Below are 23,303 nucleotides of genomic sequence, written 5' to 3' on the forward strand. Positions count from 1 at the left end.
GTCCGCAGCGCTTGTGTCTACGGGCGTGATTTGTGAGTCTGAATGCAGCACACTTACTGTATGTGTGGACAGAGAGAGAGACAGATAATGTGTGTTAGCGTGCACAGGAATGTGTGCGCCGTCAACGAGCGAGCGTGGATGTGTGGGACACGTCTGTAATGACAATGGCGGGTGACAAATAACGCTGACGCACACTGTCCCCGGTCTCGATCCTGCTTTAATAAAACAGCGTTGGCTCTTTGAACATTTTAATTAAACTAAACGGGACCATCCCCACCCAGGCCTCAACGATGAGCTATGTACATTTGAAGACAAACAAGACCATCTGTTACGGGGTAGACATCAAATACATGTCTTTTTTATGTCACCCTGGGCCCGCATGTTGACTTTCATTATTTCTAAAATCCATCTGGAATTTTGATGGGCATGTTTTGAAGGAAAAGGCCTTGAAACCACAATGCAAGGATGTCTTGAAACAAAGGTCTCTGCGGTTTTGTCTGTTTCTCGTGGTCAACAACAGCCCGGCAGTCTCTGTGCTCAGATAGCTCATGTCTGTAATTTTAGTTTATGCCATCATTATTACAACACGTTAGCCGTTTTTCATGCAGTTTCTTGGAAATATACTGAATTGATGGTTTATGTGCTCTTTTAAGAAATTGAACTAAGACTATAAAATTTAGAGAGAAGAGAGCTGGGTTCCTTAGATTTTTGATGAGCGGGGCAGAGGAGAAAAGCATCCTGATGAGTGCTGTTTGCTGCAGGAAAAAAATGTCACTTTTCTAGATTACCTGGTGTTGATGAAGAGGAGGTAAAGTGAAAATCTAAGACCAGAGTGGCCGTGTCAAAATGACATTACTTTAATTATATTCTTCACATATCTTTATAGATTTTCACCCTGTTTACTACAAATTTAGTGGAATTTTAATTAAAAAACAGTAAAAGATAATGGTGGTATTATAGTAAACTTTCTGCAGGAGTCCCACAACTAAATTCAAGGGAGCAGCACTAAGTTCTTGGCCCTAAGCATAAGCAGTCTCCGCCCCTCCCCAAACATTTTTTTTCTTCAGTCTCTCAACTGATCCACTTGATTAAGTCAATCTTTATTTGGTTATGGCAGTAATTACTTGGAAATAAAAAACTGCAAACAAAACCAAACCTTCCCCCCCCCACTACAACACCCCTGCTTAAATCTTAAGCCCTTGCATAGTGCCAGACCGAGACATTTAGCACCCCACTGCCCCCCCCCCCCCCCCCCCAAAAAATATGATTTAAACAATAAAATAAAAAATATATATTATTATTATTATTGATATGATTAAAATTAAATTAAGTTATTTATAATTATTATTATTCTTTATTTAGATTTACTGTATTTATTTGGCTACAGACAAGAACAACAGCTCAAGAGCAGTCAACACAAATAAACGGGAAGCTTGCCTAGGGCACCAAATTAGGGAGGTCCGGCACTGTGCAAGGGCCTAATTTTAAGTGAAGTTGTGGGACCTGCAGAAATTCATTTTTGGCCCCCCATCTGGGTGTCAAAGTCACCTATAGGAAGATCCGCCACTGCCCTTGCAGGAAGTAAGTGATTTCAATTCAAAGTGTCAGGAAATAAAATAGGAATAAAATAGGAAATAGTTCGAAAGCTGCCTTTTAGTTTAATTTCTCTGTAACGCACACATAAATGCATTTTTTAAATCTTCATTCAGATTAAAAGTCAGAGCTGCTCTGCAGGGCGCCCACTCTATTTCATTCTTGATTTACAAAGCTCTGTCATGCAGGCGTCCCTCTGCAGAGGAATTTTTCACTGTGTTTAACCAGATCCGTTCAGCAGTGTCTTGTTGCCACCAGAGGGAGTCTTCTTAGTCAAATCATAGCTCCCAGAGGAGTTGACTGTATTCTGAACATCTGCTCAAAATTCTCATCAGTCTGACTCAAGCCCAACTAATGGGAATATTGCTGTTTTGTTTATGTTGTTTTGTTCATGCATTGCACTGTTAATCAAAGTGACTGACAGAACCTCACTGCAACATATTTATCATGACGCCAGTTCATTATTATTAGTCATTATTAGTCATGCAATAGGACTTTTTATTCATGCAGCTGGAAAGCCATTTCTCGTCTGTTTGACTTTATGGGGCTTACTGTTGTGGTGGAGCCCATCCGGGGAGCCCGCGCTGGTGGGGCATTGCCCAGTGTTGCAAGCAACAAGCACCAGCCTTGCCTGGGCCACAGGCCTATAAAAGGCCATTTCACTTCGTCCCTTTTAGTTTTCTGTACAACAACTACACGTGTTGAGCTCGGACTGGAAGCCCGTCCCATTCCCTGCATATCCATGCTGGAGGAGGAGGAGGAGGCGTGGAGCCCTTTTGTTACCTGTATTAGAATACCTGGCTGTTGCAAGTTAGTAACGTGGGCTGAGTTTAAGATGTCTGCAGAGAATAGAAACAGCGAGCGATGTGCAAACAAAACACAATCCACAGGGTTGGCAGGGCAGTAAGTGCACCTATTTTTTTTTCTACCTGCATGGCGCAGCAAATGGGAATCGTTAATTAGACTGTAGGGTGAATGTAAGGACGAATAGGAGGCACTTCCTCCAAGAACTCATTCACCTTTCAAGTCCGACCCTCTCTCAAGTTTCATTTTGGAGTTCTTAGCCACCTTTCAGGTCGTCATCAGCATCTCACCTGTACTGCAGGACCATGGATTTCACACGGTCGAAGATTTCAAAGGCACTTCAGCTTCACGTCGCGGAAAAGAGGCGGTATACGTGCATCTGGAAGGGTTAGGAAACCTGCCAATGTGAACGGAAAAGCCTGACCACTTTATGTTACAGTGCATGGCCTCTGGACAAAGTGGCAACGATCATGCACAAACCCCTCCGAAAGCGGAGTCTCTACGTGTTCCTGTGTTTTGGCATCATATACCTCAGACTTGGGTGAGTTTTCATTACCTGTGGTTACATGCGTAGACTCTTTCCTTCACATGCGCAAACGTGAAAATCAAATTGCGACACTCTTGACTATTAAACTCTTTACAGGAAAGCTGCCCTCTGACCTCACACTCATGTTAAAAAAATATGTTTAGAGCAGCTGTGTTTGAAAAAAAAAAAAAAAAAATTTAAGCATTACATCCAAACGGCTGCACCTGGGGAATGTGTCGTGCGTAAAAGTGGCAGATCAGGTCTCATGCCAACAGGCAATACGATCGATTCGTATTCACTATCAAAGAGCTGTTTACTTCGCCTCGTGAGACTCCTGCTCCAATTGTCGCACAAGATAATTTGAGCCGCTGTCATTGCTCCAGATCCAGCTCACCCCTGCATACCTTCATTAATAGCGGCAGGCTGAGTTGTATTTCCACATTCCATCGGCCAGACGGAGTTTTTACCTGTTTTGCAATACCTCACCTTGATGCATAAACACAGAGGGACTTATCCATTCTTACTCTGCGGCCCTATAACACAGCAGCATGATCACATTAGCACACACACATTATGACGAATTAACTCATGTGGCGATTAATGTTTCTCTACTTATGGAATGCTGAAATAAAAACAGCTCTTATTTTGACGGTGGCCTCCCTGAAACGAAAACTAACTTGCCTTAGGGGCCTAAAGTTAAACAGGTATGCAACAATGCATAACTTAAATGCAGTGGAGGTAAACCTACTAAATTAATATAACTTCCTCCTAATTTCTCCAACACTATTACAGATTATTCTTTAATATATGTAGGCGACGCTTTGTGTGCAATCATATTTGATTTGTGTAGTGACTGTGACCAATTGCGCATGACATAATTAGAAGTTATTAAGTGCATGCAGCGTTAATGCTCATGTACTTATTTTATAGTGTTTTCTGCAGCTACACCGAGCCAAACAAGAAAAGTGTCAGCCCTCCCTGTGAGAACCTCCTGTGGAGTGAAGCGTGTAAATGACTTCAAGTTCCACAGATGCTCATATCACATGACAGTAGCTCCACTCTGTGTGGAGGGAAAGTCACCCATCTCCGTGTTTACTGAGCCCGAGTAGTTAGCTCATTCCTTCCATCCTTTTCTTTTTTCTACTCCGGCTAAATCTTTCATGGTACCCTCTTCATTTACAATAGCCGGAGCCTGCAGGTGTTGAGTGAGAGTCACAACGCTGAGGCGATAAAAGCCTCTCCGCTCACTCAGCTCTGCGTCCAAATCTCCACCAGTATTTTATTTCTCTGCTCAGATCCAATCTGAGCAAGAGGAGTGCTGTTTTTTATACTCCCACCTTTACAATCTGATGAGAGGATTATACAAATAACCGCGGCAGAATATTTAGGGCCATCAGAGCGCACCAGACAGGCAGACAGAGACGAATATTATAGACGCCTATAGGAATATTATAGTGTTACCACAGGAAATAATAAGGTCCCTGAAACTCATATCCGAGCACCGCAAATATGCTTTATTTCATGTTTCTAAGGAAATATTGTAGGAAAAGTTGTTACAAGAGGACATGACGCTGTGTAGGTCCCAAGAATATTATAACTCTGTTATAGGAATGTCATAGGAGGTGAGGAAATGTCTTTTCAGCAGGATCACGAGCTCACATTCAAGCTCACGCTCATACAGGAGTTTTGAGATTATATTATAAGGACTTTATTGTTAATGTGACACCAACTTGTTGATTCGGAGTGACACATCCTGCCAAAGAAATGTGCTGATTTTTTTTTGGAGCTGTGATGATGGTGTGAGGCTCAAGCAGCCAGCTTCTATGTTTGTTTATTTTTTTGGCTGGATGGTGGGGTGGGATGGTGGAGTGTGTGTGTGTGTGTGTGTGTGTGTGTGTGTGTGTGGGGTGGGGGTGTGATGATGAATGAAACCTCCCGAACGTCCAACGGGGATCGGATCAGTGTCACCCTATTGTCCCGTTGTGGCAAAGTGGGCGGATAGCAGTGTCTCTTCCTGCCCAATGGCAGGCACGACTCTCATGAGAGTGGAGAGAGGCACTTTTCTGCCATGCAAAATCCCTAAAACCATCATCATTCCGGCTCGGGAACCCACAGTACTGTGTAACAGCCTCCGCCGCTGAGAGATGACAGAGCCAATCTCAGCGCACACACGGCCCTGGGAGCTTGGAGCTGCGTAGAGCCACCGCACCAAAGACAAGGAGACGCACAGCACCTCTCTTCTTTTTTGATTTTGTGCGAAAGGGACTTAAAACCGGGAATTAAGGGAGTTCTTTTTTTTCATCCTCTCCGCGTCGTCTCACTCAGTCCGAACGTGGCCATTTGCTCAATGTCATCATGATCATCTTCTCGTCGCGCAGTGTACTGCTGTCAGTCTATTATCCACAGATCTTCCTGATCCTGACGAGTGGCAGCTACCTGTAAGTTTGAGCCAATTAACGGGGTCCTTAATTAACTTGAGAGAGAGCGCGCGCTCATCCTCAGCAACACAAAGACGCACGGGTTTGCTTTTCCTACCGGACAGCGGGCTATATTTCCTTTTTCCTAATCATTAAATGCCGGTTCTGACATGAATTTCTTTACTTGCCCGCGTCTGCAGAGTGGAGATTCATTTTAACTTGTTTATACAGTGTCATCAAAGTGTAACGGCGCAGGGAGCAGGCGTAGCAAAAGTGCAACTTAAGCAGTAAATGTGATTTAATTCTTGGATATTTTCACACACTTCCTAATGTTACACACGCGTAAATTCCCCGTAGAGAATATTCAGCAGCGGGGAAACATCGCCGGGAAAATGATCCACGTGGGAATAAACTAATTAGGTGAAAACCTGAACGCGCTAATGTGCCGTGTGCAGGCGGACGAGCACGTCTTGTTGAGTAAGCAGTCATGGTTTGTATGTTGCAAATATTTAGCAAGATCAGAAAACATTTTTTGGTACAACTGCTACATGGATTCATTTTGGCCACAGAGTGGCAGAGATGTTCAAGACAATTGGATGCTGAGATTCTGTCTTTTCTTTGCCCCCGTGACGAGGTTTTAACACAATATGGACACTTTTTACGCACGCAGGCACCGTTAACCTGTCAGAGCGTGTGAAAGATCATCTCCGAGCATGACCTCATCTCTGGTTAATTCTCAGTATTTCGATGTTATCGTTTTGAAGCCACATCTGAGAGTATGTGCCTGCAACATGCACGTGATTGACACTGTAATGCGCTGCGGCTTTGAATTAAACGAGAATTACTCTAGCAGGAGAACACTGGCTTTCTTAAAGCTTCCAAAATAATTACTCACCCATGCTGCCTCGCTCCTTCCTCTGCTGCCCGGAGACCCCAAACCTGATGCTGAAATAGATGTGGTTTTTGGTTTTCTGTTAAAAGTGGGCTACACTACTAAGTATAGGAATGGCTTGCGCATTAAAACTACATACCATTGTTTGTTTGGATTACTGAAGTATGTTTTCTAATGAGCATTAACCACAAAATAGGTTTTGGAGGGGAAACATTTCTATATGGAGTCAGAGTAATGCAGTGCACCTTCCTCAGAGCTACACAGCTAATGTTATGGCTTGTTAAACTGTAAAATTTGTAGAGCTGTGGGTGGCAAATGAGCCTTCAGCGGGAGGATCTGAGCATGTAGAGCGTTTGGGCTGTTGCACACCTCACACTCTGATATCAGGAATTTCACACTCAATGTTCCAATGACAATAATCTGACCGTTTTCACCCTGTTGTGTTAATAGCACACCGGCCTAACCAGTGTGTGACTGCAGGTATAGTTTAAAACAGACGTAAACAGGATTTTATTACGAATTCATCTCAAGCTCTTTTATTTGTAGACAAGGATGTTGATTTTATTTCAACATGGGGTTGACACATATGAAACAAGGGGTTGTGGGTAGTCCACCAGAAAATTCTGAGCATCAAACACTTAATATCCTGCATTCTGGTGAATTTAAATGCACAACTTTGTCACTTTTCTGCATCAGTTTACAGTGTAAATGTCTTTAATTTTGTCAAAATAATAGCCCTCTGCTACTTGTATGTTTTTATAGGAGTGGACAAATGCACATGTTCCTCTAAATATTGAGGGGAACATGTCCCCTGCGTCCCCCCTGAAATTTACACCTATGTTTGTGAATGAGCAGCAAAATATAAAAATCATATTCAGCACTAAAATAAGTTTAATTCCCCTCTCTTGGAAAAAGAACAACATTTATTCACTTGACTTAGTTAAGTTGTGTCTCAGGCATTTTTGTGAGTGCATTCCTCGGTGGAAGATGCATGCCTGGGAGCTTAATAGTGTGTCAGTAAGGTTCAAAGTGTTCCATTTGATGAAGTAGGTGGCTGTGAGCACGCTGTATGCAGTGACGTAGACTCTCTTTAGACTCTCTTAAGGCCAAACTACCCTGTGATGGAGTCTGTGAGCTTTTTTCAGTCATGTTTCTACCAAAGAAATTCATTTATTGTCTGGTCCAACTGGCCGGGGCCTCTGTTTCTCTGACATTTAGATGTTGGATGTTTTGTGTGATGTGTTTTTCTTTCAGTCGCATCACAGATTTTGTGTTTAATGTCACACAGACAGTCAAAAACAAGGTAGAATTATTAGGGATAAGGATATGTGTCAGAGCTGTTGAATCAATCCAACAGTATCAAATTTTGAAAGAACATACTGTATAACCACAGGCATAGATTTCAGGGGGTGGGAGGGATGCCGGGGACATGTCCCTCTCCATATTAAGAGCATGTGCATTTGTCCCTCTCAATAAAAATATAAAATACCAGAGGACTTTTATTTTGACAAATTAGAGATATTTCCACGGTAAATTGGCGCAGAACAATTCACCAGAAGGCAGGAAATTAAGTGTTTGATGCTCAAAAATTCCTAACCCCAAACCACCTGTTTCATATGTGTCCCTCTGAGTCTTGGAACAAAACTTACACCCTTGGATGTAACACTAATATGGCCTCTAAATATCAGAGCTTTATTTAAAGATTCATGCCACCTGTTGCTTCGTAATTAACAAAAACTTCTCTCTCTCAAAGCTGGACGAATGACACCAGTGATCGATCAAACACAACACACTTCTCATTGATTAATACATTAGATACATGACTTTCTGCTGGTGGCCTATCTGACGGTGGATCTGTGACCGTGGGTGAGCTGTCCCCAAGCCGCTGGCATACACACACAGAGTATACGCTAAGCAAACAGAATCGCATTTGTGCACTTTGATGATTTCAGGGATTTAAAAGCTTAGCTGTGGAATTCTCTGTTTGGTGTTGTCTGATGGTTTTGGGTTGCCCGTGGTAGACTGTGATTCTGTGAATTAGCAGGTGAATGACATGAGAAACAGACGAGGGGGGGGGGGGGGGGGGGGGTAGTTAATAGGAGTTTCTGTTTGCCAGACTTGAAAACATCAACATGTTGTTGTGTTAGCCTGAAAAATCAGAGATATAAAAGACTCAGATTTATTTTACTGCCTTTGGATTTACATAAACAAACCAGCTGCATTCACCCGCAACGTTCATTATGCAGGACAGTGAATTTCTCCAGTTGCACATTACTTGTCTTAATGAGCCTGACCTTTTGGTTTGTATGGACGACATGTCATTGTTGCCATGAACGACCGCATATACAGCAGAGGGTCACAGAGGGTCAGAGGAGTTCAAACTTGTTTAACAGCAGAGAGAGAGAGGGTTTGAAAGCAGCAGCAGGCCTGAGTGTTTACTGCGGACACTGAATGCACCTGATGAACTTCTGGTTTTCATTTTGAGTTTCAGATTTTGGAAGTGACGGTTTCAGTTGACTCTGTAGTGATGCTCTTTGTCTCGTTAACATCTTGCTTCTAGAGCTATCCGTTTTTTTTTTTTTCCAGAAACACATATCTTGGCATGTTCAACTGAATTAAAACAATCTTAGTTCAGTTAGCTTTGTGGTAACTTTTAGAGCATGGCTTGGAAAATCAACAGTATACACAATGGCACCCTTCCCCTTTTATATACTGCTGTGCGTTCCCCTGACTGCACTGAGAGGACCAGGAGAATGTGCGCAGTGCTCAGTCTGGTAACAGATACTCGCCTCGCTGCACTTAGGATTTATTTTAACTTTATGTGTTTGAAATTGAGATTTGTGTTTTTCTGCCTTTGTGGACAACCAGCGGAAAGTGAGCATGATTGTACCAGGGCGATTTCTCATCAACGCTCATATCTTCGTTCTTAGTCAGGGGGTCTCCTACCAAGATCACTGTGAACTAGACTCAACAGAAATCACTGTCTGTCCTCACTGTCCCCCCCCACCCCAATCCGTTCCTCCTTTTTGCTCCTCTCACGCTGCCGTCGCTTTTTCGCTGACACACAACTTGCCTGCGTTAGTTTGCCCCGTTTGTGGTGAAGCCCTCGGAGGTCGACGTCATACTTCAAAGCCGGCGTTTGCCTCCGCGCCCGTTTATGGCTCCCTGTGGCTCCCTGTCGCTGACATATTTGAAAAGTATGTATCTACATGGTTTCGAGGGCTATAAACAGAGTCGGCGCTTTGTTTAGCTGTAATCTGTTTTGGCTTTCTCAGTGGTTGCAAAGCCATCTTTAACACATGTTCCGATATTATCACACCGAGTGATCAGATAATGACGTTTCCCTGAGGAGAGAGCTACAAGAGACGTGTGTCGTCTGCTATACAGCACATTGATTCACTGCAAATTAGAGCAACTCGTGTTGAAAACCTTACATATTTTCCATGCAAACCAATCTTAGGATGTGGCTAAAGCTGAAGGACTCGCTCATGAAATTTAGAGGCGACACTTTACACTCTGAATAACTTTCAAACATAATCACACAAATCATAAAGAATAATATTTTGCATGACATTTGTTTAAAATTTGAACCCCACATCTCCATCACAAGACCCTGAGCAAGTGTATACACTGTATTTGCATAAGTCTGGCACCTATTCACGCCACTATGTTACCTTACAATTAGTACAGAAACCTCAACTCATTACTCAAACTACCACCATCCAAACCAATGTGGAATGGCGTTGTCAGTAGTCAAATAAGCATCTTGTTTTCTGTCTCTGTGCGTTTAGCAAGTTTCCCTGTCTGCTTTTTTTATGTTTTATGTTGGATTAAGTTTTCAGGTTTTTGATTTACCTCTAATCCATTAAAGAGCAATACTTTCATGCAGTGCAGCTTTCACTTCACTACGGAACGTGCATCAATCACTGGTTGAATTGAATCCTGTCCTGGACAGTCTCACATAAATGAGTCAGTCTGACCAAGTTCTAACTGAGTCTATGTGTGTGCGTGTCTGTGTGTGCATTGATGGGTGCATATGGATGCGTGTGTGCGCGCGTGGTGGTGTGTTTCTCTTACCTTGGCAGGGCCCTGTCCTCGGTGGTGGCTCTGGGTGCCAACATCATCTGCAACAAGATTCCCGGGCTGGCACCTCGCCAGCGGGCCATCTGCCAGAGCCGCCCGGACGCCATCATTGTTGTGGGCGAAGGCGCCCAGATGGGCATCAATGAGTGTCAGTACCAGTTCCGATATGGACGCTGGAACTGTTCGGCGCTGGGAGAAAGGACAGTCTTCGGTCAGGAGCTGCGAGTAGGTCAGTCTGGGTTCTATCACGAAAGGGAAAGGGCACAGTGTGTGCTTGTGAGCATATGTGTGTGTGTGTGTGTGTTCCTATATGGCTGACCTTGTGAGAACCTTTTGGAGCTTTGGTGGTTGGTGTGAGGATATTTTGTTTTGCAAAATTGCAAGTTTTGTGTGTCTAAGTGTCAAACTGTTTTTTTTTTTTTTCATCGGAACAGATTGAATTTAGGTTTATGTACACTCTACAGGTGGTTTTGAGTTTATTCTTTGATTTAGAGTTAAGTTCTTTGACCCTGCAGGACTCTCTAGATCATGGCATATTATGAAGCAGAGCTTCGCTTCAAACTCTTGGACATGGCTGGGTTTATCCGCCAGGAGTGCAAACGTTGAGGCCCTGTTTCTGTGTGTTAATCAAGTTGTGACAATTTAATTAAACACACCTCTATTGAGGAATAGCACAAAATAAACTTAAAGATCTTCAGATTTTGTCACAAGAAATTGTCACAAAAGTAGGCATTTAAGCTGCTGTATATGTCATTCAGAACAAACAGCTATTTGCTATGTAAAGATATGGTGGAGTAAAGGCATCCTGAGCAGAGAATGAAGTCATGCTTCCTCTGTGTGTGTGTTAAAATACGAGCTTCTCTGTTCTTTGTTGTGGTAGCTGGTCTGGCAGCATGTGCATGTTAGCGCTTATGAGTCCCTGAGTGTGTATCCCACTGGTTAGCTTATTGCTGTCGCTCTGCACTGCACTCCTACGGTGGTTACTAGTGGTATGGTGGTGGAATGGTGTTGTTGTGGAAGCATAACACCGACTGTCTGGGTCCCCGCAGGCTAACACCGTTAGCTCTGTCAGCACTGCTGCTGTTGTTAGCTAAGGTATCCTCGTACAATGGTTTGCACAATATCCTACAAATTAGTGCCCCAAGAATTAAGCTACATTCTTAATGTAAACTTGGAGAGGTTGTGTTAAGGCATGTAAAGTTACTTTGGTCAGGTTTAGGAAGAGAAACATGGTGACGACGTATCTCAAAGTTCACTAAAAGTTCACATGGTTCTGAACACCTGTCTCCTGGAAGTCCTGTGTTTTGTGACCCATCCACCACCCCAACCTGCCTCCTGACTGGATCTCTCCCTTCTTTATTCTTTACTACTGTCAGCTCATTGGTCATGTGATCAAAGCCTTATAAATACATGGATTATACACGAATAACTGGCTCATGATTATGTAGAATATGAAGAATTTTGGTGCATTACTTTTCTTAGGAAAATGTATGAACCATGCCTGAGTTAGAACTGTTCATGCTGTTAGCAGTTAGCTGCTAGCTGCCAGCTTTGCCATAGGCAGTCCCCCCTCAGACTCTGAATCACAGATATGCTCTGAATGTCGCATACAGCTCCTTTAATACAGGACCCATCTTGATTGATATTCTGTCTCACTGACTCAGACAAATTGCAGTCAACCAAAATGCCAAAAAACAATCAACATGCAGTGAACTCTGAACTGTGTCCTACATTTTTCCAGGACTCCTGAAAATGTCACCCTGCGTTACAGTTACATTAATCTAAAATGAAGTACAAGATTTTAGATTAAATGTTGCAGCCGTGAAAAAGACACCTTGGATTTTATTTGAGGAAAAATACTGCTTTAGTGGAATAATCCAACACCAGCATATGACGCTATATGAGACACTGTTGTGCAGCACAGAATCATGTTTTTGTCATTTTGAAGCTGATTAATTCTGTGTGAAGGAAAAGGCGTTTGCTTGAGAATAAGGAATATTATTAATGATAGATGTACACATGTGCGTGTTGTTCACAGCGGATCATTAAATGAATAATTGAACACTGCAACATCAAAATGGATTTAGCTGCCTGTGATCGCTCATTGTCATTTGGTAATGATAATGAAGTCGGCTGTGATAAAACCAGTGACATTCCTCTTGAGGAGGGAACAGAAGTTACGTAATGCGTGTTTCAAGCCATCCTATTGTCTCAGTTTTAAGCAACAGTACAAGAGGAGTATCAAAAATGTGGTACCAACCCCCGACCCTCTGAGCCCCATGAAATATGGCTCTTCACAAGCCAAACCCAAGCTGCACACATCACACAGTCAAAACTCAAACCAGCAACACACAGCCTCTTTGACTCTCTATTGTATAACCATTGGCGTTGGCATTGCTCAAGAGGACTTCATATACTGCTGATTCCAGCCCATCTTAGTTGTCCTCCTCTCAATTGACAATGTTGTATTTCTCCAGCGCGCTCTGGTTTCTGTTGATGTAAGTTCTGCAATGAGACTGTTGGTTAGCAGCATGCCGACTGTTGCTGGCTATGCCAGAGTTATGGAAAAGCTACCGAAAGGCACTGAAGCCCTAATGGGGAAAACGTATGGTTGAAAAATGATATCGCAAATGAGGAGACAACTAATGGTGTTATTGCAGAGAGCGCTTGTCGAACCAAAATAGATGGACACATCTGTTGTTAATCGGGCTAAATTGGTTGTGTCCATGCCTGGCTGTGCACATACATGCAGAAAAAGACCTTAAGCAGACAAACATTTACATTTACGATGCTTTTGTTTGAGAGACTTGGCTCTCCGCAGACTTCTTTTGCATCGCTTTTGTTTTACAGGGACTTTTATATATTTCCTTTCATTTAGAAGATGCTTTGTTGCCATTACGTTGCGGTTGGGCTGTGCATTTAATCCAGTGGCTCTGTTAACAATCACTCCTCTTAAGGAGTAGCTGAATTAGCTCCAGCTCCCTCTCCAAAAGCATTTTTTCTTTGTTGTGAATGTGGCGCTTTCTTTTGTAATGGAGCTCATGTTGTTTTCCTCAACACTCAACATCCCCTTTCCTCCTCCTTTTGCTCTGTTGCTCTCTTCTTTTATGCCCCTTTGAAGGGCGTAGAGATGTAAGAATGATATTAGGCACTGGTTCATCAGAAGCATCTGTGTGTCTACTCTGTATTTTTATGAGATTCATGTTCGTGTTTTTACGTATTATAATGTTTACCTAAAGCACTCCATAGGATAAAAATCTACATTTAGCAATTCTAGTTCTTGTTCTTTAATGGGAATGTGTAAGCACTGTCTCTGTGTATTTGATGCAAAGTTACATGTGTGTGCTCAATCAGGTTGAGCCCATTCAGCTCCACAGTACAAGGGCTCTTTCACTTTTCATCAGTGATGCACCATGGTGGCGTCATCTGAATTTAATGCTCGCTTTGACTCTTCATGTTTGGTTTCCATAGTGGATCTGCACAAATAAATGCTTAATGCGCCCGCGCTGAGCACATGACTGTTGGTGTCCAGTTCTGGTGGGAGAGTGATGACTACTGGGCCTGCCATGATTGTCCGATAATGATGGGACTTGGTGGCCTTCTCTATAAAGTATTCCAACGATGACGTCTTCTTAAAGGCCAGTGTGGAACTTGATTTCGCTCGGGGTTGGTTCCCATGACAGATTTACAAAAATATTGATTTGGGGGTTTTGTGAACAAAAGACTATTTTTCTCGTACTTGATCACCACCGCGAACGCAGGTTCTACAGCATCATCCATGTGTCATTGGCACACTGTAATATCACACAGTAGCTCTGTTGTTAATAGTTTGTAAAAACAGGGGTTCTTCCTCTCCTTCAAGTGAATATATTCATTACTCTACTCCACGGGGGTGAAAACGAGGATAAGTCACATTGTTTGTGCCTCTTGACAGTGTTGGCATATTATGTCGAACCCATGGCTGCACTGAGGTGCACAAAGCAGCTCTTTGTCCGTAAACTGTCCAAACAGAGGCTCGTGCACTGGCTCTGTGATGGTGATGTGACAGTCCTACAGAGGTTCAAGTTTTGTTGCAAAATCAAAAAAATCTGTTGTGATAAAAGCATCAGTAACTGTACAAATCAAGAGTTCAAGTACATGTTTTACATTTTGATGAATTATTCCTGTCCATAAATGCACTGGCAAGTGACAGCTCGAAACAAGAACGCACACCCATTCACACACAAATATTATTGTTTAAAAAATGTGTTTTTGATGAAGTGCGGTCAAAACAGCAAGCCAAAGGTTCAGAGATGAACAATAAATTCACTCACTGACTAGAACATTAGCTGCACAGAAAATAAAGTTGTATTGAATTGAGCTGAAGTGAGTTGAGAAATTCTGGGCATTGTGTCATTGTGGAAGCATGAAATATGACAAATGTCTTCATGGCTTCTTTTCAGCTTGCACAGGTATCTTAATGCTACCTGATCCATGAGCTGTGTTAATAGATGTTACACATTTAAAGGTCCCGTGTGGAGGATTTAGGGGCATGTATTGGCAGAACTGGTATATAATATTTATAACTTTCATTAATTTATAATCACCTACAATTAAGAATCATTGTGTTTTTGTTACCTTAGAATGAGCTCTTTATACAGATTGAGTCCTTTTTAACAGAGTGGCCATGTTGTTTTACAGTAGCCCAGAGCAAACAAATCAAACACTGGCTCTAGATAGGGCCATTTGCATTTTTGCATCAGTCACCGTACACGCTTGGCACACAGGAAAAGTTTATTCTGCAAGCTCACTGCTAGATGCCACCAAATCCTACACACTGGACCTTTAAAGTAGTGAAAACTGATCACTGATCTGATGATTGACTACAACCACCATATGCTGTAGGATTTGACAGTATATTTTGAGGGAGCTAATCACAAAACTCTTGATCACTACATCATTACCATATATTTTTATACTATTGTAAAACTGCAATTAATAGCCCGGGCTATTATTTCCTTAAAACACTGAAATCAATAGGCCTATATTTGGGACAGGCCTTTAATTCCTGTGACTCAAAACTGTTGCTCGGCAAAGATGGGAAATACAATCAGATTGTTTACGTAAACAAGTATGAATATTACTTGTATAAAAATTAGTCTTCAAATAACAAATCAATTATGAATCATTTGATCTAGCTCTGATAGACAGCATCAGAAAGAGAGAGTTACGTTGCTTCTCTTACGCTCAGCGCTTAGAGGAGCGCTGTGGGTACAAGACATATGTTGCACTTCTGTCTTACAGACTTGTTACACAAATAAAACCAGCTTTGTATCAGCCGTCATCCTCTTTGCTTACCAGAAATGACAGGTGAAGTGTGGCAGCTATTCCAGTTGACTTTCTACAATGATCTACCGTGAATCCAGCTTGTTTTAAAGCATTCCCCGAAAGCAGTCTAGTTGTCTGAAGAGTGGCAGTGTCCACTGATGTGCCCAGTTAATAATATTAACTATGTTTCTTTTGTGTGTGTCACAGCAGTGGTAAAGTGATTGAGTATTAATAGAACAATGGTGACATATTGCGACCTTAGTTTTGATTGATTTGTATCATCGTGCAGTAACATACTGATTTTTTATGTGCAGTGCCTTAAAGGGGAGCTACGCCCATTTTCAAAATTCATATATGTTATTCATATGGCCTAAGACAGTCCAAAAATAATAGTTAAAATGAACAACTCCCTCACAAATCCAAAAACTAGAGTGCTAAAACTCAAATTTGTGATGTCATAGGGTGTAAAATCTGGAGCTGCTCCATAGACAATGAATTGGGAAATATGTTATAGATGACACTGAGAGCACCCTGGAGAATGTTCTGAGTACATGGGTACATTTTCTGTTTCAGAACTGAGAACTCTACAATAGAAAACAGCTTATTTGGGTATAAAAAAAAGAAAACAAACATTCTGTGGGTCCATAAAATCAGGTTCCCATTCATTGTCTGTAGAGCATTACAGACTTTGAACCCTATGACATCACAAGATTGAGAGTTCTCTGGTTTCTAGCTTTGAGAGAGAGACAAATATTGATTGAACTATCCAAGGTCATGGAAATAACATATTGGAATTCTCAATTTAGGTGGTGTTCCCCTTTAAATGATGGCTCTAGTAGCCTTTAAAGCATATTTAGAGCGTTCCAATAATTTACAGTCTACCATTACTTGATGTTGAAGCCTTTTTCTCTCAGTATATTCAAAAATTATTCATGTTGTTAGCATGGAGATACAAAATTGTCAAAGTTAAACTCTGTGGCTGTTCTGAAGTTCAACCAAGCTATAACACTGCTGGATACAGGTGTGTAATTGGGTATTGCATCTTTAGGCAGTGGGATAAGGCTCTCCAGTGCTGTAGCTGGGAAGGCTGTTGGTTGGGATCGTTCAGTTTAGCAGTGTCCCACTAGGTCATCGTGGGAGACCACAGAAGCCACAGCTACTGCAGAGCTCCACTGCCAAAAGTGGGCGATTTAGCGTTTTCTCCCAACACCTTATTGACAAACTGCCATCGGCTCGCACACGACATTCCCGGTGGTGACGAGTTTCCAGTGTTTGTTGCTGACGATTGAAGATGTTACCATGTTTTCTGACCATGTCTGTATGTATTATGGAATTCTTTAGCATGGCATATGAAATCATGGAATACACCCCTTCAACAAAATGTTCCAATCCCTTCTCCGAATCTGCAAATTCCCACATCATCATAATCAAGTACAGGGGAAAAGCTATTCCCGTTCCGCTCCCATTTAAGTTTTTCATTCAAATCCCCCAAATTATGAACACTAAACCTTTCCCCCCGCTCTGTGATCCAGTCTTAGTTTTGGACTGGAGGGAGGAGATGTCGGCATTTTTTCAAGAACTAAAGATCAGCCGACCGCAAGTCTAATGCATTCTCTCTGTGCTGCCTGCTCTTGGAGGCAGTCTTTCTGTTCTGGAGCTTCTCCATGGTATTACATTCGCTTTCCAAGAGAACGCACATTAATAGTTGGGTTATTGAGCATTACAGAGTCTGAGATATCTCCATTCAGCAGAGGTGATTCCGTTTCAAAGACCAGTCATATGATATTTATTTCTCTCTCCTACTGTAAACAGAAAAAGTGTATTCAGTTCAGAAGATGGCTTCTGCTGGCACCTTCCCTGTTGCCTGACACTCTGCTGAACACAAGACTTGAGGGTAGATGGATTGATGGAAAAATGAAAGCATCCCCAATCTTGTTGCAGCTCTATCCCTCAACAGCTTCTCTGTTTCGCAAAGAGCGTTGGCTCCCTTATTATGCTCTAACTGACAAATTGGAGAACAACACCATAAACTCGCAGTGAGATTTGAAACTGGCAATTTAAGCCCGTCTTTGTTTCCTCTGCAAAAGCAGATGTAGCAGTCCTCTCCCTGTGCCCTGCTATGGTGCTGGCATGAGTTGGTACTTGGAGTCTGTAAAAAATGTGGAATGAATTATCCTGTGCTAACAGAAATGGGTGTTATTGAGTGGCTTGTTGCAGTCTATTAAGAAGTAATAATGAAATTAGAGACAAATCCATCAGCGAGTCAGGAGGAAAGGAGGGGGGGTTCAGGATGAGAATGGCAAACGTGGTCAAGCCTCCAATCATAATCCTTGGCCTGGTTTCTGGATGAATCATTCTATTTTAAATATTTCTGTCAAGACTGATCCCCGGGCTGTGATTTGTTGATGCCGTTTTATTATGCGTATTTAAGTGTGTTCACCCACGCGTGAAGTGCATCGAAAGCCCCATGTGGTTTCTGTTACACATCTCACATAATAAGTTGACGTGTCTTAGATCCAGCCAGTGATCTTTGCCCCATACCTCAACTTTTAAACACAAACAGTACAATATGAGCACACTTTATTTTCCTGTTTCATTTATTGTATTGCACTGTGGTGATTCAGATTTTAATAATCAATTCCACTATTACTGTATATTTGTTTTTTCCTCCCTTAAAGCTGTCGTTATTAACTTTAATGAAAATAACTTTGTGTCATATTTGCTGAAACTGTCACTGTGTTCATGAGGCAGATAGTGCCTCCTCCTCTTCCTCCTGCTTTTAACGGCATTTGCAAGACATCAACTGAGGTGCAGTGACAACAACCAATCAGAGCTGAGGAGTCTCTAACGCAGCTGTAGGGCTGGGTATTGTTACTCACTACCTTTAAGGTATCAACCAAAATAACCCAGTACCAAGTAGTAACAAAACATCTCAAGGTGAACGATACCTGCATTTGATCCTTTGTTGCGCTGTGGGTCTAATCCCAGACCATCTCGACTCCTTGGCGGATCAGCAAACTTTCTGTTGCTAAAGTCACCGGAGCCTCTATCCATAGCGAATGGTTAGTTCATCGTCTGTCCAGTTAGCATAAGCTAACACAGCAGCTGTGGCTAACATCCAACACCGAGCCATTTAACAGTCCCAACAAGCTTTTGGTTGTAGCCATCTCCGGAGCTGTTCTCCTTGGAGGATGGGCAATTCATCGTCTGCCTGGTTAGCACAAGCTAACACAGCAGCAGCGTCTAACATCAAACACTGACACTGAACGCTAAACTCAGGAAACTCCAAGGCACTCTCTTTGGAAAAATTAAAAAGCCTTTATTGTTATGGCTTGGTCATCATAAACCTTTAAAAACTCCGACGTGTTTCAGCATACAAGCCTTCATCAGGGAGTCAAACAGGTTTGCCTTGGAGTTTCCTGAGTTTTGCTATATATGATTGTCCCATCCAAAGAGCACCTCAAGCAAACACTTTGAGTCCTGGAAGCACTCCTCTACAGACAGTTTGTGAAACTGACACTCAACGGCTCGACTTATTAAACCCATTTATAACCATTGTGTAAAATTTGCCATGTGATACTAATAGTAAGTCCTTTGACTGTGTTTGTACAGCCAAGCACACAACTGTTCCCGTGCCGAGCTCACACTCCCGCAGCAGCAACTACAACCCATACTGTCTGTGGTGTGGTGAAGTCGAGTGCGGCATATTTGACAGAGATGGAGGTTCAGTGTGCTGATTCGCCACCAAAACGTTTTTAGTATGGCTATACTAAACGCTACTCCATTGACTCCACATGATGGATATCGAATAAGGTACTCTATTGGTATCAGTTTGACATCAAGGGTACTGGTGTTATATTTTTTTAAGATTACTTTTTTGGCTTTTTGCCTTTATTAGATAGGACACACTAGGTGTGAAGAGGGGGAGAGAGAGAGGGGGGATGGCATGCAGCAAGGGGCCGCAGGCTGGAATCAACCCCGCGGCCACTGTGGCAAGAATATTGCCTTCGTATATGGTAAATAGACCTGCACTTGTATAGCACCTTTCTAGTGTTCTGACCACTCAAAGTGCTTTTAGACTACATGTCACATTCACCCATTCACACACACATTCACATTGGCTGAGGCTACCATTCAAGGTGCTACCTGCTACTCAGTTTTTAACACAGCACTAAGCCACCGGGCACCCCAATATTGTAATTTTCTTAAACGATACCCAGCCATGCGCAGCTGTCAGTCATGTTAGCAAGTGTTTGTGTATGGTCAAACTAGGCCGCGCTGATCAAATATGAATCAAGACTCTGTTACTGAATTGTCAGATGTTGTCAGAAACATATTTTAGTGTACTGTTTAACTGTAAAATAAGAGTCTGAGTCCACCAAACACTTCCCACTGGTGGTGCTTTCACACATTATCTGCCTCATTTAGTGTTGTGTGAATATAGTGACACTTTAAGAAAATATGAAAAAAGTTATTTTACATGAAACTACAGCTTTAATGTTATGTTTTGACCTGACTGAAAAAAAGGCTCATCTACCATCAGACATTCCTTTGGTTGACCGCCTGTAATAGAGATGCCCTTCACTTAAAAGACCTGCTTATGAACACCTTACAGCTCCGTTCAAATTGCAATGCACTTGATGTCGGCGATTAGAGCTTGAAAATGGACACCTTTCAACGGCTACACTCAGCATCAAAGGCCAACACTGGCCCCCTTGTCATAAAACGGCCTGCTCTGGTTACTCTCTGTTTGACTTTCCAGCCAGTTTGTCACCGTCCTGATTCATGCTTTTCATCTGAAAGAGGTTTCTTGTTGTTGCCGGCAGTGAAATATTACAAAAGTTCAATCATTCTGCCTCTGGCCCATTGCACAAGAATAGATGCAACACTTGAGAAGGTGAGCCTTTTGCTGCAGAGGGAATACTGATGTGTATTTTTATTTATCAGTGTTCATATTTAGCTGTTGTTTAAAGAAGACATGCTTAGTTAGAGCTGCAGTCAAGATGTGGTGTCATTAATGTTACTTGAAACAAAAGGTGCAGTTCTGCTCTGTGACCTACATCATACCTCTCTACCCACTGCTTTCTCTTCAGTGTACTCTCTTTTTCTGTTTCGCTCTCTGTCATTTATCTCAGACATGCACTGAGTTGTTGCCATGAGCTGTACGTCATAACTAGAAACTCAGTATGAGAGTAGGGGAACCGGATAAGAAATGTCTGTCTGAGTAGTTCCCAAAACAAATGCAAGTATGATCAAATGCCAAGGCTTAGGCTGAAGAGAGGTGTGTTCATGTCTGTATTTTCCCACCCTTCTTTATAGTATCACCTCCCAGCCAATCGGTCCCTCCCTCCTCCTTCGTTCACCCATCTCCCCTTGGAAGTTTAGAGTGTGGTGAAGGCAGCGGCCGATCCACCTGCCAGGACTGCAGGGCTGCAGGGGCCAAACCAGCGTCTAGTCAGATAAAGGATGTCTAAGTCAGCAGGTTCATTGAAAACCACTTGTGTGGAAAGAACTCCCGGACAGGCACGTACTTGATCGGGAGCTGGAGATGCAGGACTTCTCCGAGCAGAGCTCCCTCTCAGAGGAGGGGAAAGGTCACTTACAGACAGATAGAGCCAGACATAACTCAGGGCTGAGGTTGGTTTTTGTATCCTCAGCTTAAACAGTGGAGGAGGATAAGTGCAAAGAGGATGTGGTTGATACAAGTTTTTGGATTTGGTTTAGTGTTTTACATTCCATGTCCCTTAAAAAAGCTAAATTTGTTGAAGATTGAAGGTTTCGGAGTCTTTTTTATGTTTGGATGCAGCGTGTCGGAGACAATAGATACACAGGATTTGGGTTTTTACAACAGAACATGTTTTTTTTTTACATTGTTATAGTTGATATAACCCTGCATTCTTACATTTAAAAGATCGATGGTGGCTTTGGCTCTCATTTGAGAATCATTGTGGTGTCAATCAAATTTTCCTTAACAGTTCTCTTACTGAAGACAGTTCTTTGGATCACTTTAACTAATGTTATAACAGAAGACAGTGGCCACACAGCAGCTTTAGGCAAAAATGAGTCACAATGATTTTTCACATAGAATCAAGTGGAAGAATTTTATGGAGACTGTAACAACTTCCGAAGCTGTAAGCACAGTAAAGCTTTGCTTATTCTCGCACAGCCTGTTCTTGTGCACTGTTTGAATGTTTACTTTCAATACGATACTTTGAGCCTGTAATTCGTGTATAACCCAAGTGATCTGGAAGGCTGCAATCACATGACCAATGTGGTGACAGGAGTAAAGAAGGAAGTAGTATTAAAACCTACAGTCCATGTAAGGAGGCAGGTTGGGGTTGTGGATGGGTCCAAGAATGCAGAAATTTGCAGGAGACCGGAACTGTGTGAGCTTTGAGTTACTTAAAGGCCCGTCGTCGCCATGTCGTATGCTGTAAAGCCCTGTGAGGCAAATTGTGATTTGTGATATTGGGCTTTATAAATAAAATTGATTGATTGATTGATGTTTCTTTTCCTAAACCTAACCTACGTAGCTTTATGTTATGTACTTAATGTAAAGTTACATACTTAATGTCATTCGTGTAATCAGGGCACTAATTCCTTAGATATTATACTGCTGAATGAGAATACGTTGACTTGCATTAAACACTGTGGCACTGGCCTCAGCAGATGGCATGCAGGCTAAGAGTATGCACAGAGGCATGATTAATGTGTTGCTCGTTGCGATACACTCCAAAACACGAGGGAGTGTGCAAACAGAATATTCTGTGGATTAGCAAGAAGTCCACGAGTGTTACCAGAAGAACGTTACCTGAAAAGTAGGCTGCCCGGAGACAGTAGTAAATGCAGACATACCTCCAAACATTGCATTTGTGCACTGTAATTATTACTTTTGCTTACCGTAAAACTTGGTGTATAAGTCGCACTTTTTTTCCCTTTTTTTTCATCTAAAAAGTTGGGTGCGGGTTATAGACCGGTGCGACCTATAGACCAAGGTAAATACTGACATAGGTAATTTGACCCACAAGATGGCGCTACGTTAGGCTGACCAAACGTCCTCTTTTGCCCAGACATGTCCACTTTTCACGTCCCGTCTGGGGCATCCGGGGGTCTTTTATAAACTGAGGATAATGTCCGGTTTTCCTTGTGTTTGTGTGTGTGTGTGTTAGAGTGCGGCACGGGCAGCATATTTCTGTCCGAACCCGAACCGAACCCGACATTATTTATAACCAAAGCACTGAGTTTGTGTCACACAGTGGTTACAGGCTATTTAACAGGCCGGGCGTGCGCCGTGGGTGCTCAGCTGCGGAGAGGGAGACCTCCGTGTTTTGAGATGGGAGCGGGAGGCCGGAGGTCCGACGCTTCTAGGGAGAGGAGAGGGAGAAATAAAACAAAATAAGATAAAATAGGAAAAACCTGGCTCCCTCTTTTATTTTATTTTCAGCGTTCAATCAAGGCGGAGGCGGGCGGCTGGAGGTCCGAGACTTCCAGCGAGGAGAGAGGTAGAAACAAACAGCCAATGTGTGTCTGTGTGTGTTATGTTCAGGTGTTGTCACGTAAATAACAGTGCCCAAGCAATAAACAGGACAGACAATAGGATTTTATTTATTTTTACACTACATTTTCACTGAAAGCTGACCGATGTTGTTATACCGTAATTTTATTTCCTGAAGAGGTTGTT

The 23,303-nt window shown here is 42.4% G+C and overlaps 1 protein-coding gene across 2 annotated transcripts in view; it reads left to right on the plus strand.

Annotated features, from left to right (window-relative positions):
- Positions 1-2,286: 2,286 nt before the first annotated feature.
- Positions 2,287-23,303, plus strand: part of wnt7bb (wingless-type MMTV integration site family, member 7Bb) — a 41,392-nt gene continuing 20,375 nt past the window's right edge. Inside the window, exons 1-2 of one of the 2 annotated variants that reach the window (XM_033635984.2) lie at positions 2,287-2,938; positions 10,318-10,544. In XM_033635984.2, coding sequence (XP_033491875.1) covers positions 2,868-2,938; positions 10,318-10,544 — 298 coding nt within the window. In that variant the 5' untranslated portion in view covers positions 2,287-2,867. Of the gene's footprint in view, positions 2,939-4,888; positions 5,362-10,317; positions 10,545-23,303 lie in introns of those variants that run through there. The other variant, XM_033635983.2, reaches the window with a different exon arrangement.

This window comes from Epinephelus lanceolatus, chromosome 5, assembly GCF_041903045.1.
Source record: "Epinephelus lanceolatus isolate andai-2023 chromosome 5, ASM4190304v1, whole genome shotgun sequence".
Taxonomy (NCBI): Eukaryota; Metazoa; Chordata; class Actinopteri; order Perciformes; family Serranidae; genus Epinephelus; species Epinephelus lanceolatus.